This window comes from Psittacula echo (assembly GCF_963264785.1).
Source record: "Psittacula echo genome assembly, chromosome: Z".
NCBI lineage: Eukaryota > Metazoa > Chordata > Aves > Psittaciformes > Psittacidae > Psittacula > Psittacula echo.
This window is the reverse complement of record NC_137742.1, coordinates 91,950,752-91,968,053: the sequence shown is the minus strand read 5'-3', so window position 1 is coordinate 91,968,053 and position 17,302 is coordinate 91,950,752. Positions and strand designations below refer to the sequence as shown.

The 17,302-nt window shown below is 45.3% G+C and overlaps 1 protein-coding gene across 1 annotated transcript; it reads left to right on the top strand.

The window, feature by feature from the left end:
* Window positions 1-9,017: 9,017 nt before the first annotated feature.
* On the top strand, window positions 9,018-10,358 carry LOC308232139 (protein C19orf12-like; the record flags this gene model as incomplete). The annotated part of the gene is made up of 2 exons (XM_080638190.1): window positions 9,018-9,177; window positions 10,093-10,358. 2 exons carry the CDS (start codon window positions 9,018-9,020, stop codon window positions 10,356-10,358), a joined length of 426 nt encoding a protein of 141 aa, XP_080494316.1.
* Between the last annotated feature and the right edge of the window lie 6,944 nt (window positions 10,359-17,302).

The window sequence follows — 17,302 nt, the reverse complement described above, 5'->3', positions numbered from 1 at the left end:
CGAAGTGTCACGGTCCTTGCAGGTACGCGGTGCTGCGAGAACGGCTCCCGGTCGCGGGCGAGCTGCTGCGGGAGGAGCAGGAGAGAGACCGCCTGCACTTGGAGCCCTGAGGGCATCCCAGGCCCTAAGCCGGGAGCATCGTCAGAGCACAGCCTGTGCATCTTCTCATCCAGGTGCACTGCAGCCATCGTCGGTACAGTGCAGCGTGCCGGTGTGGTGCAGCACCACATGTAACCGGGCATGCTCTGCACCGAAGCAGCGTTAAGCACCTGTGTCACGTACGTGTCTTGAAATGCCACGATGATTCCAGTGCCCACCAGTACAGTCCTTGGAAAGTCACTGCCTGATGCTAGAAATGCTGCCGTCTGCCAAGAACGGGTTATTACGGTGGGGGTTGGTTTTGTCAGCTAAGCCTTTGTTACGATTTCACTTCTGGCTCAAGGTAAACCGTCTCCCCTCAGGTCCTTGTTGAGAAGATGTAACTGCAGGATGAGGAGAAGGAGGAGGAATAACAATTTCTGTGGCTGCACTGGGGACTTCTGAACCTCCCCATGCTTTCTGTGATCCCATAAAACAACTCTCTGTGTAACAACTCAGAATGCTCCAGGTCTACTGATGCTCTTGAGTCTTATGTCTTGGATGTAAAAAGCAAATGCAACTCCTAAACTGAGCAGAGAACCACAATGCCATGTACTTTTTAAAAAGTAACCCCCCACATTCCAGCTGCAAGCAGCTTTCCAAGGAGCAAAATTAAAAGCCATGAATCTGCCAACATCAAAGGAGGGAATTTTTATCACTCTGTCCCAAACTGAATTATTACTTCAATACTGTGATTAAAATAAACACAGGTTATTAGGGCTACATCAGCAGTTAGTTGTTAGGTCTATATTTGGTCTTTCTGCTTAAGCGAGCCCAGAGGAGGCCACAAAGATGCTCCAAGGGCTGAAGCCCCTCTGCTATGGAGACAAGCTTAGAGAGCTGGGCTTGTTCATCCTGGAGAACAGAAGCCTCTGGGGAGACCTTAGAGCAGATTCCTGTCCCTAAAGGGGCTGAGAAGAAACCTGGAGAGGGTCTTCTGACAGGGGCCTCTGGTGACAGTACAAGGGGGAATAGCTTTAAGCTGGCAGAGGGGAGATTGAGATGAGCTCTTAGGAAGAAGCTCTTCCCTGTGAGGGTGCTGAGGCCCTGGGACAGGTTGCCCGGAGAAGCTGTGGCTGCCCCATCACTGACATGTTCAAGGCCAGGTTGGATGGGCCTTGAAGCAACCTGCTCTAGTGGAAGGTCTCTCCAAACCCAAACCATTCTGTGCTTCTCTGGTTTCTCTTTTCCCTGAGTTACATTGTGGACTTGCCATCCTTTCAGCAGTAGTAAACACGAAATCCGTGTTGTAGGCAAATGAAAAAATATCTGAAATGCCGACATTTAATATGCTGGCTCTTTGAGAGTTTATAATTACATTTTTTGCTCAGCCTGTTTTAGTCTTAAGTTTTTAATAAATTTTAAGAGATTCAGAACATGTTGATTAATTTTAAAGAGCAGAAGTTTATGTTTTTGCAGCGAGTGAGCGAAAGCGTCTTTAATTTTCAGGCTTAGTTCTGATTTCAAAGATGCCACTGATGTCTGCTATGCCAAGTTTCTATAGGGAACAGTCTTGTCTGTATGTGTTTCCAAATGTCTTTCTTGAAGTCTGGTTGTTTTGGCTTCAATATCAGCTAGCTGATGGAAGTGACCTGTAATTTTGTCAGTTGCTGCCTTCAAAATTGAAAAAACTGGGTAGGAAATGAAGGAAAAAAAAATTACCCTTAATTTATGAGTTCTAAAGACATTGAGTAGGTTAAACAAGTTTAAGGGCTGAAGGAGTTGCAGCCAGTCCTTCACAGATACTTAATAATCCAGCTGTCCAGATAAGAAGGACAGGTGGGACAGGTTAGGTGCCAAATTTCCTTCAGTCTCAATGGAAGGAGAAAATTCCCACTCAATTTTTGCCTGAGTTTTTAGGCATCTAAGAGCCTTGTAAAATCAGCTCTTAGGTTCCTAAAAGTAGTTTGTTCATGAGTAAATTTGTATGTTTTGTTACATGAACCTAGTAAATGCTTTGATAAATTGACGTGCTTAGAGACATACACAAATTAAGTAATGCTCTTAAGGTTTCAGTTCTTATGAAACAATACTAAAATGCTCTTTCAAGCATTGCATTTGGATTGTCTGTCAAATACATGAGTTTCTTACTGTCTCCTAACACCTGGAACTCAAACATCAGGCTGAATGTATAGTCAGCATATAACATTATTACAATGAGTATCCATAGATGTAGCAGATCTTGCTTACCACAGTGTGGTGTCTGCCAAGGTAAAGCTAGTTCTTGGTATGACAGCTTAGACCTCTGTCTTCATTTCTTGGTGGGTTTGGAATTTGTCCTGTAGGTGCTTTTTGTTCTATGTACATGCACAATGTGGAGATGTTTATTGAAGGCTCTGCTCTGTTAACTCAGGACAAGGTTGTGAGGAGCAGCGAGGACAGCACAGCGGTAGGCCAGGCTGTGTACTGCGTACAGTATCTTCTGTGTGAACATTTGGGAGCGTTCATTGTTCTGTTGGTAGGGCAGTGAGCCCAGGGGGTAAAAGGGCTTTTGCCTATTGAAAGTCATCCTCCTGTGAAGGGTGAAGTAGGGTAATGAGATGGGAATGTTAAACAGGAAGGAGCTGAATTGAAGTTCACACCATGGATTAGTCTGGGGCCCCCTTTGGTTGTTGGCATTAACAAGGCTTTCAGTGAGGTAGGTATGATGTGATCATTTTGTTGTTTTAATTCTTTCCATAAAGCTTTTCTTCTTAAGAGGTTAGTTCTGAGAGGAATATACTTCTTAGTGAAACCCATTGGTTGTAGGTTCAAAGATGAACTACAAACACATGATGTTATCATTCTCTCTGGGTAGGCAGAACAGGATCCTTGCTCACTTTGCTCCCCAGTCCCCACATCATCTAATTTATTCAGAGAAGTGCAGAGTCTTAACATCTCATCTGAGCAGTTGGGAACACCACAAAGAGGAGAGAAACACAGCCACTGAATTGCAGTAGAACAAAATGGAAGGTCTGTTGGACAACAAAGCTTGATTTCCCAGCAGCTTCATTTTCCAAAACTCTTGGTATTTATTTTTTTATTGTTGAAGTGCGGATATTCTCAGTGCTATGTAAAGTCTGTAGGACACATGGGGACTCAGCATTTCTGAAAGCCAAGTTCAGTTTCATGGATGTCATTGATGTTTCTATCCCTTCATTACTGCAGATCCAGTATTTTGCATTCTTAGTATTTCTTAACATCTGGGTGGATTCTGTAGCAATTGCTGTTGGAGCAAGTCCCGAGGAGGCCATGAGGATGATCAAGGGACTGGAGCACCTCCCATATGAAGACAGGCTGAGAAAGCTGGGGCTGTTCAGAGAAGAGAAGGCTTCGTGGAGACCTCATAGCAGCCTTCCAGTATCTGAAGGGGGCCTACAAGGATGCTGGGGATGGACTATTCGTCAGGGACTGGAGTGATAGGACAAGAGGTAATGGATTTAAACTTAAACGGGGAAGTTCAGGTTAGATATACGGAGGAAATTCTTTACTGTGAGGGTGGTGAGGCACTGGAATGAGTTGTCTGAGGAAGTTGTGAATGCTTCATCCCTGGCAGTGTTCAAGGCCAGTCTGGACAGAGCCTTGAGTGGCATGGTTTAGCATGAGGTGTCCCTGCCCGTGGCAGGGGCATTGGAACTAGATGATCTTAAGGTCCTTTTCAATCCTAACGATCTTATTGCTGAGGTGAGTAGCTCGACAGAGGACGCCTTCAACACCTGAACAGAGGGAAGCTCAGCATCCAGAAGCCTCAACTCAGAGCAGCCAGAGCCACCCAGGGAGCCTCAAGTCCTCGACAGGCCTTGCCCAGGAGCCGGCAGCTCAGCTGAGGCGAGCAGGGACTCACAGGGGGCGGAGCCAGGAGGAGCGGCACCAGCCCCAACTGGGTAAAAACCTGCCCCAGGGAGCGCGGCGAGCAGGGCGGGTCGAGTTTGTGCGAGCAGGCGAGCGGGATGGGGAGCACTCGCCTTATGAGCAGGGCCCGGTCTGGGAGCTCTGCTCTGGCTGCCCTGGCGGTGGCCAGCGGAGGCACCCAGGCAGAGCCGATGAGAGGGGAGGCTGCAGGGCAGAGCTCCGAGTGTAGAGAGTGCTGGCACTGGTCTTGTGAGGGAACGGTGCACAATGGGCAGGGCTGCACCCGGTGCTCCCTGGTGCAGGTCTTCCTGCAGCAGGTGGCTGTCAATAGGCTGAAAGAGGTCAGGGAAGCTGAGAGAAAGCAGGACTGCTTGCTCCAGGCCCAAACTGTGCAGGGGCCTCAAGAGTCCCCTGTAGCTCATGGAGGAAAGGAGGAGGCCGTTAACCCAGGAAGCTGGAAAACAGCAACAACAGCAACAACAACAAAAAAACCCAACAAAACAAGGAGGAATAGGACAATTAAAAGCAAGGGGCTTCCTCCTAAATCTGTTGTCCCCACCCAGAACCGCTTTGCTGTCCTGCAGGGGGTTAACGAGGAAACACTCACACCAGAAACAACCGGCTGGTGCACTGGTAAAGATCTCTACTGGTGCTGCCAGGAAAAAGCAGCGGGTTGTAGTCGTAAGAGACTCTACTTTGCCAGGCATAGAGGCGCCCACCTGTTGACCTGACCCAGTGTCAAGGGGAGTGTTTTGCCTACCAGGGACACAGATCAGCGATGTTGCAGAGGTTGCCTGCTCTAGTAAGTCCCACTGACTATTACTCACTTCTAGTGATCCATGTGAGTGCTAGTGATACAGATAGCAGTAGCCCGGAGAACGTAAAGAAGGACTGCACAGCCCTGGGAGAGGTGGTTAAGGACTCTGGAGCTCAGATTGTCTTTTCATCAATTCTCCAGGATAAAGGGGAGGACCTAAAAAAAGCTAGGAGGATTGGCCAGGTTAATATATGGGTAGAACAGTGGTGCCATAGTCCGGGGTTTGGGTATCTAGAACACGGGACCCAGTTTAGTAGGCCAGGTCTACTGGGGGCTGGTGGAGCTGCTCTGACAACGAAGGGGAAGAGTGGTTTTGGTAGGAGGCTTGCCAGACTGGTCAAGGATGCTTTAAACTAGATGCGCTTGGGGAGGTGGGCATCATTCCATCCCAACACACCCAGTCAGTTGCCAGCAGGTATAATAAATGCTTGGAGCAATGTAGAGATATTCCAGCCGCTCCAGCCAATGAGCCGGCTTCATTTGGAGCTCGGCTTAGATGCCTCTCTACAAAGCACCTGTAGCACGGGGAACAGACAAGAGGAATTAAAGATGTGTTCACATCTACGGGAATATGATATAGTAGGCATCACAGAAACATGGTGGGATGGCTCCTACGACTGGAGTGTTGGAATGGAAGGTTACAGGCTCTTTAGAAAAGACAGGCCTGGCAGGTGGGGAGGGGGAGTTGCTATTTATGTTAAGGATAGGCTGGAGAGTATGGAACTCTGTCTGGGGACAGGTGAGCAGTTGACAGAGAGTTTGTGGGTCAGGGTTAAAGGAAGAACAGCGATGGAAGACATTATTGTGGGGATCTGTTACAGACCGCCTGATCAAGAGGACTCTGTGGATGAAGCACTCTACAGACAGATAGGAACAGCCTCAAGCTCGCAGGCCCTTGTTCTCATGGGGGACTTCAACCACCCTTACATATGTTGAAGGGACGGTACGGCCCGGCACAAGCAATCCAGAAGGTTCCTCAGTTGTGTGGAAGACAACTTCCTTCTGCAAGTAACAGAGGAGCCAACAAGGAGAGATGCCATACTTGACCTCGTGCTCACCAACAGGGAAGGGCTGGTTGTAAATGTGAGGCTCCAGGGCAGCCTTGGTTGTAGCGATCATGAGATGGTCGAATTTGAGATCCTCAGAACAGTAAGAAGATCGTACAGCAAGCTCACTGCCCTGGACTTCAAGAGAGCAGACTTTGGCCTCTTCAGGAACCTGCTTAGTAAGGTTCCATGGGATATAGCCCTAGAGGGTAGGGGTCCCAAGCCTGTTGGTTGTTATTCAAGGATCCCTTGCTACAAGCTCAGGAGTGCTGCATCCCAACTAGAAGAAGTGCAGCAGTAGGGCCAGGAGACCTCCTTGGATGGATAAGGAGCTGCTGAGGAAACTTCGAAGGGAAAAAGAGGCTTATAGAAGGTGGAAGCAGGGACAGGCAGCCTGGGAAGAATACAGGGATGTTGTCCGGGAAGCTAGGGACCAGGTTAGGAAAGCTAAGGCCCAGTTAGAATTGAACTTGGCTAGGGATGTGAAAGGTAACAGGAAGGGATTCTATAGGTACGTAGCGAATAAAAGACAGACTAGGGACAATGTGGGCCCTCTCCAGGAGCTGCTGAGAGAACTGGCTACCCTGGATTTGGAGAAGGCTGAGGTTCTTTAGTGACTTCTTTGCCTCAGGCTTCACTGGTAAATGTTCTGACCACGCTTGTGAGGTGGGCAGATGCCAGCTTTATGAAGTTGAACCGAGCCAAGTGCAAAGTCCTACACCTGGGTCGGAGCAATCCCAGGCACAGCTACAGGTTGGGCAGAGAAGAGATTCAGAGCAGCCCTGCAGAGAAGGACTTGGGGGTGTTGGTCAATAAGAAAATGAACATGAGCCAGCTTCAGTGTGCTCTTGGAGCCCAGAAAGCCAACTGTATCCTGGGCTCCATCAAAAGGAGTGTGACCAGCAGGTCGAAGGAGGTGATCCTACCCCTCTACTCTGCTCTCGTGAGACCTCACTTGGAGCATTGTGTGCAGTTCTGGTGTCCTCAACTTAAAAAGGACATGGAACTGCTGGAACAAGTCCAGAGGAGGGCCACGAGGATGATCAAGGGACTGGAGCACCTCCCGTATGCAGACAGGCTGAGAAAGTTGGGGCTGTTCAGCCTGGAGAAGAGAAGGCTGCGTGGAGACCTCATAGCAGCCTTCCAGTATCTGAAGGGGGCCTACAAGGATGCTGGGGAGGGAATATTCATCAGGGACTGTAGTGACAGGACAAGGGGTAACGGGTTCAAACTTAAACAGGGGAAGTTTAGATTGGATATAAGGAAGAAGTTCTTTACTATAAGAGTGGTGAGGTACTGGAATGGGTTGCCCAGGGAGGTTGTGAGTGCTCCATCCTTGGCGGTGTTCAAGGCCAGGTTGGATGAGGCCTTGGGTGACATGGTTTAGTGTGGGGTGTCCGTGCCCATGGCAGGGGGGTTGGAACTAGATGATCTCAAGGTCCTTTCCAACCCTAACTCTTCTATGATTCTATGATTCTATGATTTCATGATTCTATGACTCAACATTTCTGAAAGCCCAGCCCAATTTTATGGATGGCATTGATGTTTCTATCCCTCCATTACTGCTGATCCACTATTCTACATTCCTTTTGTTTCTTGACGTCTGGGTTGATTCTGTAGGAAATAATTTGTTGCTAGAATCAAATTGCAGTTCTGTTTACTTGTCAGTTACACAATCAGTTTATAAATATTTTTGGCCTTCGTTTGGTTCTGCCTCTGACACATAAAATTTACAGCTCCTTTTAAATGTTGATCCACTCATCTGGGGCTTTGGGCTGAACGTAGGGATCTCTGGAATTACTTTATATGTATGTGTTGTAGTACATGGTTTATGTTTTAGTAGCTCTCAGCAGAGCTCTGTATGTACGGTTTGAAAAAGAAACCAACTTGTATGTGCTGTGCATCAGCTATTGTATTTGCTAAAATCCACTGCAGAGCTTAAAATATAGTCAATATGCTGAGAGGGGACAGAAATACTTGTGAGTGGAAGAAAGTAAGTCCTCCTTGTAATGTCTTTGAGAATTCTGAATGCAATGCTCACATTGGGAATTAAGCGGGAACATCTCTGCTGTGTTGAGAACCTTCTTCAATCAAGCCAGAAAGACCCCCAAATATGTTTCAGTTTGCAAGCAGAAATTCCCTTTGGGGACATTCTGAAGGGAGTAAAGTGGTAAAATCATTTACTATGGGAAAAATACTCAGAGTTGGTTGAGTTCCAGTGTATTTCTGCTTTGCCTTGTGGCTAACACATTACTATGAATGTGTGCATTCACTGCACTTTGTACACCAGCAGATAGCAGTGTGATTCCTGTTTTCATTACAGCCTGGGCTTCTTTCACTGTTAAGCCAAGTGCACTTTGAATCTGGTCAGGAAAGATTCTTTCATTTACTCAGAGAAGCCCCAGGGCAGCTGATGCCCTTTGCACTGCTGACAATGCCACGTCACCAAAAGGAAACTTGACAGTGTTGTTATTGTGGTGGATGGAGCAACGCGGGTTGCTCTCCATGGACAGCCGGCTTCTGCGCGCTGCAGGGACCTTCAGGTTTCACTCCTCACAAGACATCCTTTCACTTGTATTACAATTAGATTGGTTTAGGAAACTGTGGAAGTCAGTCAACTTGACTGGGGGAAAGCACATGATGTTACTGTCATCAAGAGCTGTTGTGTTGTGTTGTCAGTTGCACCTTCTGTTGTCCCATCCATGTTGCAGAGGTACAGAGGAGCTTTGCACAAGATGTTGGCTAAATTTGGGCCAAAAAGAAGCAGCAAATGCTTGTCAGCACTCAGGTGGTTGCGTTGGTCCGAGGTCATGCTAAAGAAGGTGCAGGACAAACACTAATAATTTTCTCGCTCACTGATGGGAGGGACTGAATCCTGTGTCTCATTGCTGATGCTTTCCCTTGTTTGGTGTTCTAATTTCTCATAGAAACAGATTTTTCTGTATACCACATGGTTTCATTTCCATTTCTATCAATCAGTGGTTATTTGCAAGTAGGCTTGGTTTTCCCAAAAACGAAAGAGAAAATAAATTCATGTTTCATTTCCTTTACAGTACCTCTGTATTTTCAGCTTCACAAACTCTGAGCTCTGCTTTTCTTAGCATTACTTTAGTAGCAAGGTTTAGTCCTTGTTGCAGCAATCTGGATAATTTGAAGTATCTTTTCCAGGATCTTACCTCGCCAGGATGCCCATCAATGTTGATGATGTGATGCAGCTGTTCTGCCACCTCTCTCAGATGAAGGGGATGAAAGCTGCTGTCAAGCACGCTGGTGGAGGAGCACTGCTGGTGGCTGCAGCAGCTTTTATTGGGGGTCTGATGGGAGGTTCACGTGGAATCGCCGTAGGTAAGTATTTCTGTGGTACCATGGGAAAAATTGCCAACTGAGTAAAAGCTGCAAATTACAGAGGATGAAAAACTGCATCCTTGTGAGTGCATGAACGACTTTTTAGGAGCAGTTGCTGGGGGTGGGAATTTTGGAGGCAGGGTGGGTTCTGGCACCTTCCTTCATCAGGGTATCTGTGTCTCCGAGCGGTGTCAGTCCTGTGAGCTGCTGTTGGAGAGCACTGTGATGCATGTCAGGCTGGTAGCTCTTTGAAAGAACATTGGTGCAGGACTGCAGGGCTGGTTTCTCAGCAACAGCCACAGTCAGGTCAGCTGTAGGGGTTCCCTCTGCTGTTACCTGATAAGCTGGAACCAGTCTACTTAGCAGAGCAGGTCTTGGCCAGCTGGGGTGGGCTGTTGGTTTGGCAGATGAAAGTGTGAATGTGTCTAAGCACATAAAGCTGATGGTTTGGTCTCTGAGGGGTGGACTTTATGGGAGCAGGAGGCTGCAGTGTGCGGCTGTAGAAAAGCTGAAAGCTTGGATCAGTCTGGAAAACTCTGGCAAGAGTCTATGGTCTAATGGCACTGATAAAGTAAATGTCAGGTGTTTTCCTTGGGCATGGTTTTGTTTAGTGGTAAGGCTTACCATAAAGAGACTAGAGCCCTAAGGAGTGTTGTTTTGTTTTTGATTTCTCTAACTTGAAGCTATTAGCTTTGATTGTGCAAACAGTTGCTTTGTGATTGCTGTGGATGTAAAAAGCTTTAAAAATCCTTCTTGGTGCTTTGAACATTGGGTATGAACAGAGTTTCAGTAGACATACGCAACTCTGCATTGATTTCTAATACAGGTGGGAACATTGCTGGTGAAGGCTGTGAATACAAGCTCAGGTTTTAACATCAACTGGTAAGGAGTAACACCTCTCTCCGTCTGTCCTAGGAGGAGCATTTGGTGGCTTGCTTGGTGCCTGGATGACAAGTGGACAGTTCAGGCCAGTCCCTCAGATTTTACTGGAATTGCCTCCTGCTGAGCAGCAGAAACTCTACGATGAAGCCGTTGTTATTCTCAGGCGCTTAGACTGGACTGACGTTGCTCAGCTGACTGCTCTTGTAATGGGAAATGCTAGTCTCCAGCAGAAGTTGACAGCAGTGCTGATAAATTACCTCTCCAAAGAGCTAAGAGCAGAGATACAGTATGGAGACTAAACCTTTCCAGAGCAGGCTTTTTACAGTGTAATGAATTTTACTTTGACAGTTGCATACTTCAACATAACAATTACTGGTTATCTGTACTAATTACAAACATAGGCCAATCTAAGTATTGTTTTGGGGTTGATATTTGGGGTTTTGTTTTGTTTGTGGGTTGTTGGGAAGGGGGGTGTGTGTAAGGATGAGATTAATGCATTATCCTGCCACTGACTTGCTACATAATGTTGAATTACTCTGCACTTGACTGAATTCAGAATCACTGCAGGGAATTAGGCTTCTCTTACGTTAATGTGTCACTAGTTAAAATTTCCAAGTGACTGTGTTTATTTAGGGGATATAATCGTGTTTAAGTGCTTTAACTCTCTTCTGTGAATGCCACATAGGTGTTGCCAAAGTAGCTAGGGCACTTTGAAGAATTTTACCTTGTTTTGGTTTTTTTACCTATTTTAGTCCTGCAAAAGAGAGTTACAAGAAGGTACACTACTGTGAACTCAAAGATCTCCAAAGTACTCACTTTAGTCTTTGTTGCTTTTAAGCTGTAATTCTTGAGTTATTTATTCCTTTCTGTAAGAAGTGAGTCCAATGCCTAAACAAGATTTAAGGCAACAGGTAAACAAACTGTTCACAATTAGTAATCCATGGTGTCCTAGAATGGGAAGGCATGGTGAGAATACTCTTTAAGTTTAAAAGAGAGGAGTTGAATCTGCAGCTTTCATACTGTACCAGGATTAGGGTTGTCATTTCAGCACTGGTTTCTTGACTGCCTCTGAACAGCTGGTCCTCTGTTTTCATTAAATTATTCTTAAGAAGCATCATAGTGGCCTGTCCTTTCCTTTAAAGGAACTCTTCCTGAATGGAGTACTGAAATTTGAGCATGAAGCCAGCCTGATACTGGACAGGCATCAGTTGGCAGCAGTGGTGGTGGGTGGGGTGCTGGCTGCAGTTAACACTATGAGTTCCAAATGCAATGTTCCTGAATGTCCTAGCCTGTTGTTTGCTGTTTGTTTCAAGGCACTTGTAAGACAAGTTTGTAAGTAGAAAAATGTGCAGGTGTACCTTCTTTTTGTATGCAAAGCCAAGTGAAACTGCTCTGATAATTTCATTTTCCCCTTAAATAAAGTCTCTGTGTGTGGCAGAGTTTCTAGAAGCTGAGTTTTAAATGGTGAAGCTTTAAACTTGGAAATAGCTATTGCATGCATTTGATTAATTGACTCCTGCAGAAACCATTTGGCATGAATAAATTCAGTGTACTTTTCTGCTTTGAGTGCAGGGCAATGATTACTGTTCTGGCCACTTGAAAACATGTTTTTAAGGATGTGAAAAGCTGATGGAAATGAATGGTAAGTGGGCACTCCTTACCCTGTCATAGTTTCATAATGACAGGTCTGAATTCTGTGGTTTTTCAGTTTTACTGACATATTACACATACTGCAACTGGCTCTTTAAAACTTTACACACTTTGTATAATTTTAACTACTATTTTTATGAATGCAGTTACTTTCATTTGCAATCTTCTGGTTATTTCACAAATTACATTCTCTTCTAAAATAATAGCAGCAGATGATTTGAGTGATAGAGTAGCATGTTGCCTGCCATCATAACTCTTCATTTGCTCTTCAAACCCAGACGTGAAAAGTTGACATCTTATTGTAAAGCAGGCCATAGAAAAGATGTTGGTTTTAATTAATTTATAATAGTATACAGTATTTAAACAGATTGTTACAAGTTTTAGAGTGGTTTCAGACATCAGTATCATGACTCCTGTTTTACAGGTATTCATAAATTTGAGCCCAAATGTACGCAGTAAGTTGATTTTTATCATTCATATCAGTGTAACAGACATGAATGGAGCTTAGATTATGTGAGTTGGTCATGTATTCTCCTATGTTACTCTATTTCTTAGAGTATTCTTTCAAATGCTAGAAATGATAAATCAGAACTATGATGTTTAACCTTCACTATTTTATAAAGGGGGTATGTGCCCTACAGATACTAACAGAAACAAGGTCTAAGTAGTCTGGAGTTCTGCAAGGACCAGTCTAGCTTATGCTAAACCCCACCGCTCCTGAGCTTCCAAGGAGCTTTATACTCCATGCCACATGATAGCATACTCTTAGTAATTAGTATTTTAACTTTTCAGATTTTCAGGTTTTCAGATGACTAAGTAGAACCAGGAAAAAATTAATTGAATTAAGTTTGTTCTCTGTACCATTATTTAACAGGTTTGATGCTCATGAAACTTCCTGGAAGGTGACAGGTACGTATTTTCAAAGTGGTAGCAATAGGTTTGTGGTTTGGTCTGAAACATGTTTCACTGCTGGTAAGAGAAGAACAACAGAATCCAACTCAAGGGAGCCTGGATAAGAAGAATTGGGAAATAACCACTTCTGATACATAACTACTGAGAGAGAATGAGCATGGCACCACACAATGGTTTTGTGGTTTGTGTGTAATTTATAACAGTTCGTACTGTTGAATGCTGCAGAAAGATCAAATTCCACCTTTGTGGCTCTGACTACAGAGCTACTCTATGGAGGTTACCGTGGTATTTGGTATGTAGCCTTCTGTGGGTGTTTGGGCAAGTTGAAAGAACCCTTCAGCAGATTTGGTCATGTGAGGAGAAGACAGGCTCATAAGAATGTAATACCTGTCTGTTGCTGTTCTTTGGTAGAGACGCAGCTGTTCCCTGCTGCATTCCTGCTTGGTGTTGGAAAAGGCCACAGGTAGCAGTGGCATCTTCTGAGACCTTCTGAGATCTTCTGAGACTTCTGAGTGTGCAAGGCACAGTGATCACTGAGGAACCCAGGTACTGTGGTGCCAGCAGCTTCAGGAGGCTACTGAAAGAGCCACTATGGGGAGATGTACATATTTATATAGAGAAACCATCTGTGATGCTGGTTATTAACCTAGTTTGGTTGTAGATGTGGCAGAATCCAGCTATGTTTGCACTGGGAGATGGTTTATTTTTAGATTACAATTCCTTTTTTCTTCCTCTGTGTTTTGTGGTTTTTTTTTTTTTTGTTTTTGTTTTTTTTTTTTTTTTGGTTTTTTTTTTTTTTTTTTGTTTTTTTTTTTAAGCTGTCTGATTTCAGAATAGAAAGCAAGCACGATTATACAGTGTCATGTTAGCAAAGAGAGGGAGTATCTTTTTTTTTCTCAATTGAAAAAAGCAACCCTGAATTCAAACATAGATCAGCAATTGAGATGTGCCATCTAGTGGCAAGTAGATAATTTTTTATGTTCAGCCTATAAAGGCTGCCTCACTATATAGATAACACAGTTATCCTTTTCTATGAAAAGCAAAGTGAACTTCATTCTTTGCTCTTAGTCCGTTCAATTTCTATCTTCAATGAATTTTTATTAGATTATAAATGACAGCCCAGCTACAGACTAGACTGGAGTTTGTACACATTTCTGCTGCCCTAGTTTAACCTCAGCTGTCAGCCCAGCCCCAGCAGTCGCTCGCTTGCTGCCCCTGCATCGGGATAGGGGAGAGAATGGGAAGGGTGATGATTACTGAAGGATAAGTGGGTTTTGTGAGCTGATCAGCAGCCAGTTTGCAAAGACTGATGGACCACAGCCGAATTGGCAAGCCATCAATTCTTGGTTGTCAATGATGAACCGACTTTTTGAGCAAATCTTTTATATCCTTTAGGATATCATAGAATCATAGAATGGTTTGGGTTGGAAAAGACCTTACGATCACCTAGTTCCAGCCCCCCTGCCATGGCTATCAGAAGGAGGATTGGCATATATGATTGCTGCAACCCGCACCACTGTCCCGCCATCGATGCAGGGTCTTCTGTCCAGGAGCTGCGTCCTGTGGTCTCACCAGTATGGGGCCTCTGGGGCTTGACCACAGCAGCACATCATCCATTGATGAAACAACATCCCTTGCTATGTAGGCCTCTTTTACTTGTTCTGGTGCTTTCACATGCACGTAATTGTAGTCATACATCATTCTTCCCAATCTTAATATTTCTGTTACAAACTATGCAGATTCATGTGGAAGTTAATTTCTTCACATGTTTTCCTTGGAGCAGCTCCAGTAGTGCTCACTAGTGAAATACAGGTAGAATCAAGGGTTTAACCCTGCCTGGCTGCAGTGGTAGGACCTGCTGAATTCATCAGCAGTTTAGCAGCCCCATTGCAGCGAGAGAATGTAAAAGCAATACATTTTTCCCCAGACTAAAAGCTCTTACAGAGAAAGCAATAGCTTCTTAGAAAGACTGTCACTGCTTGACCAGCTGATGTATAACTCCAGACTAATTGAATAGTAGACTTTCAGCTGGGTTGGAAAGCTTTTAAAAACCCAAAGGCCTTTGCATTGCAGTGAACTAAAGCTATTAGCCCCTAATTAAAACATGAGGTTTCATCTTTACCTTTCTAGAGATCACAGAAATCTATGTATTTTTCAGGCTGTAAGCCAGAAATCAAACATTCATCACATAATTGCAGTAAGTGTGCGCTAATACGTCTCATTAAGTGTGATTTATGAATTTCAGAAGAGCCAAAGAGATAAATATATAAAATTATTCTGAAGTCTGCAAAAATCATAGAATCATAGAAGAATTAGGGTTGGAAAGGACCTTGAGATCATCTAGTTCCAACCCCCCTGCCATGGGCACGGACACCCCACACTAAACCATGTCACCCAAGGCCTCATCCAACCTGGCCTTGAACACCACCAAGGATGGAGCACTCACAACCTCCCTGGGCAACCCATTCCAGTGCCTCACCACCCTCTCAGTAAAGAATTTCTTCCTTATATCCAATCTAAACTTCCCCTGTTTAAGTTTGAACCCGTTACCCCTTGTCCTGTCACTACAGTCCCTGATGAATATTCCCTCCCCAGCATCCTTGTAGGCCCCCTTCAGATACGGGAAGGCTGCTATGAGGTCTCCACGCAGCCTTCTCTTCTCCAGGCTGAACAGCCCCAACTTTCTCAGCCTGTCTTCATACGGGAGGTGCTCCAGTCCCCTGATCCTCCTCGTGGCCCTCCTCTGGACTTGTTCCAACAGTTCCATGTCCTTTTTATGTTGAGGACACCAGAACTGCACACAATACTCCAAGTGAGGTCTCACGAGAGCAGAGTAGAGGGGTAGGATCACCTCCTTCGACCTGCTGGTCACACTCCTTTTGATGGAGCCCAGGATACAGTTGGCTTTCTGGGCTCCAAGAGCACACTGAAGCTGGCTCATGTTCATTTTCTTATTGACCAACACCCCCAAGTCCTTCTTTGCAGGGCTGCTCTGAATCTCTTCTCTGCCCAACCTGTAGCTGTGCCTGGGATTGCTTCAACCCAGGTGTAGGACCTTGCACTTGGCATGGTTAAACTTCATAAGGTTGCCATCAGCCCACCTCACAAGCGTGTCAAGGTCCCTCTGGATGGCATCCCTTCCCTCTGGCATATCAACCGAACCACACAGCTTGGTGTCATCAGCAAACTTGCTGAGAGCACACTCAATCCCACTGTCCATGTCACCGACAAAGATGTTGAACAAGACCGGTCCCAACACCGATCCCTGAGGGACACCACTCATTACCAGTCTCCAGCTGGACATCGAGCCATTGACCACAACTCTTTGCATGCGGCCATCCAGCCAGTTCTTTATCCACCGAGTGGTCCACCCATCAAATTGATGTCTCTCCAATTTGGAGACAAGGATGTCATGTGGGACAGTGTCAAAGGCTTTGCACAAGTCCAGGTAGATGACGTCAACTGCTCTGCCCCTGTCCATCAGTTTCGTAGCCCCATCATAGAAGGCCACCAAATTGGTCAGGCAGGATTTCCCCTTAGTGAAGCCATGCTGGCTGTCACCAACCACCTCCTTGTTTTTCACGTGCCTTAGCATGCCTTCCAGGAGAATCTGCTCCAAGATCTTGCCAGGCCCAGAGGTGAGACTGACTGGTCTGTAATTCCCTGGATCATCCATTTTCCCCTTCTTGAAAATGGGGGTTACATTTCCCTTTTTCCAGTCGGCATTCATTTCTTTGGATGAGTGTTCAGCAGGAAGGATTTAGACAAACATGAGCATTACAGCTTTCAACATTTGGTAAAGACATCTGTACCTTTGTGATTCCCTAAACCAGTCTGGTTTCATCTGATGTCCCTGTTAATCTTTCAGCAAAGACAACCCTTCAGCTGTCAGCATGGTGGGCCTCAGAAGAGGTATCACCTTCTGCTTGTTTGCTGGGTGACTTCAGTAATGTCCCATCTCTATCCTGGATGCACTGTTTGTTAAACACTTTGTAATCTGTCAGTAGAAAATGGTGTGTTACAGAAGTGTGTTATCACTGTTACACAGCAGCTAACCACTCTCTGACTCTGCAGTCAGCACATGAGCGTTGAAGGAGGACGAATGTCATAAATGTTAGTAGAGGTTAGCAGCGCTGGGTTGAAGAAACTGCTAAGTTGTAAATGTAGCTGTTCGCTTTGCTGCAGGGGAATGAAAGATCAACACTGATGTTTGACCTTAACTAATTAGACCTCGCATAGGGGTGTCTGACAGTGATGCAAATAGTTTGCATTTCCTGCTCAGCCTCAGGCTGAGTGGGAAGGAGTGATTTAGGGTGAAATTAAATCTTTCCTATGCTCTGACATGTTGCTTTGGAGTAGAGTACTCTCAGATATTCCCTAGTACATGTAATCTGAAGACAGCAGGAAGGGTTTGTTATTGCTGTATCAGTCAATAAGATGTGATGAATAGTCTTTGTAATTTGGGGTCAAAACTGATATGACAAAACAAAAGCTTTGAAGGTCTTGTTTTCCCTTTGCCCCACTGCAGCATCCTGAGTGACAACTTGTGTTGAGATGTTACAACAAAATAACTGGAGAATCTCACAGCTGAGGCAGAATCAGCCCCTGAACACTTATGGAGTGAGAAGGGTTCCCAGTGAAAGAGATCCTGTAGCTGGGGCCAGTGTGTGTTTAGCCTTGG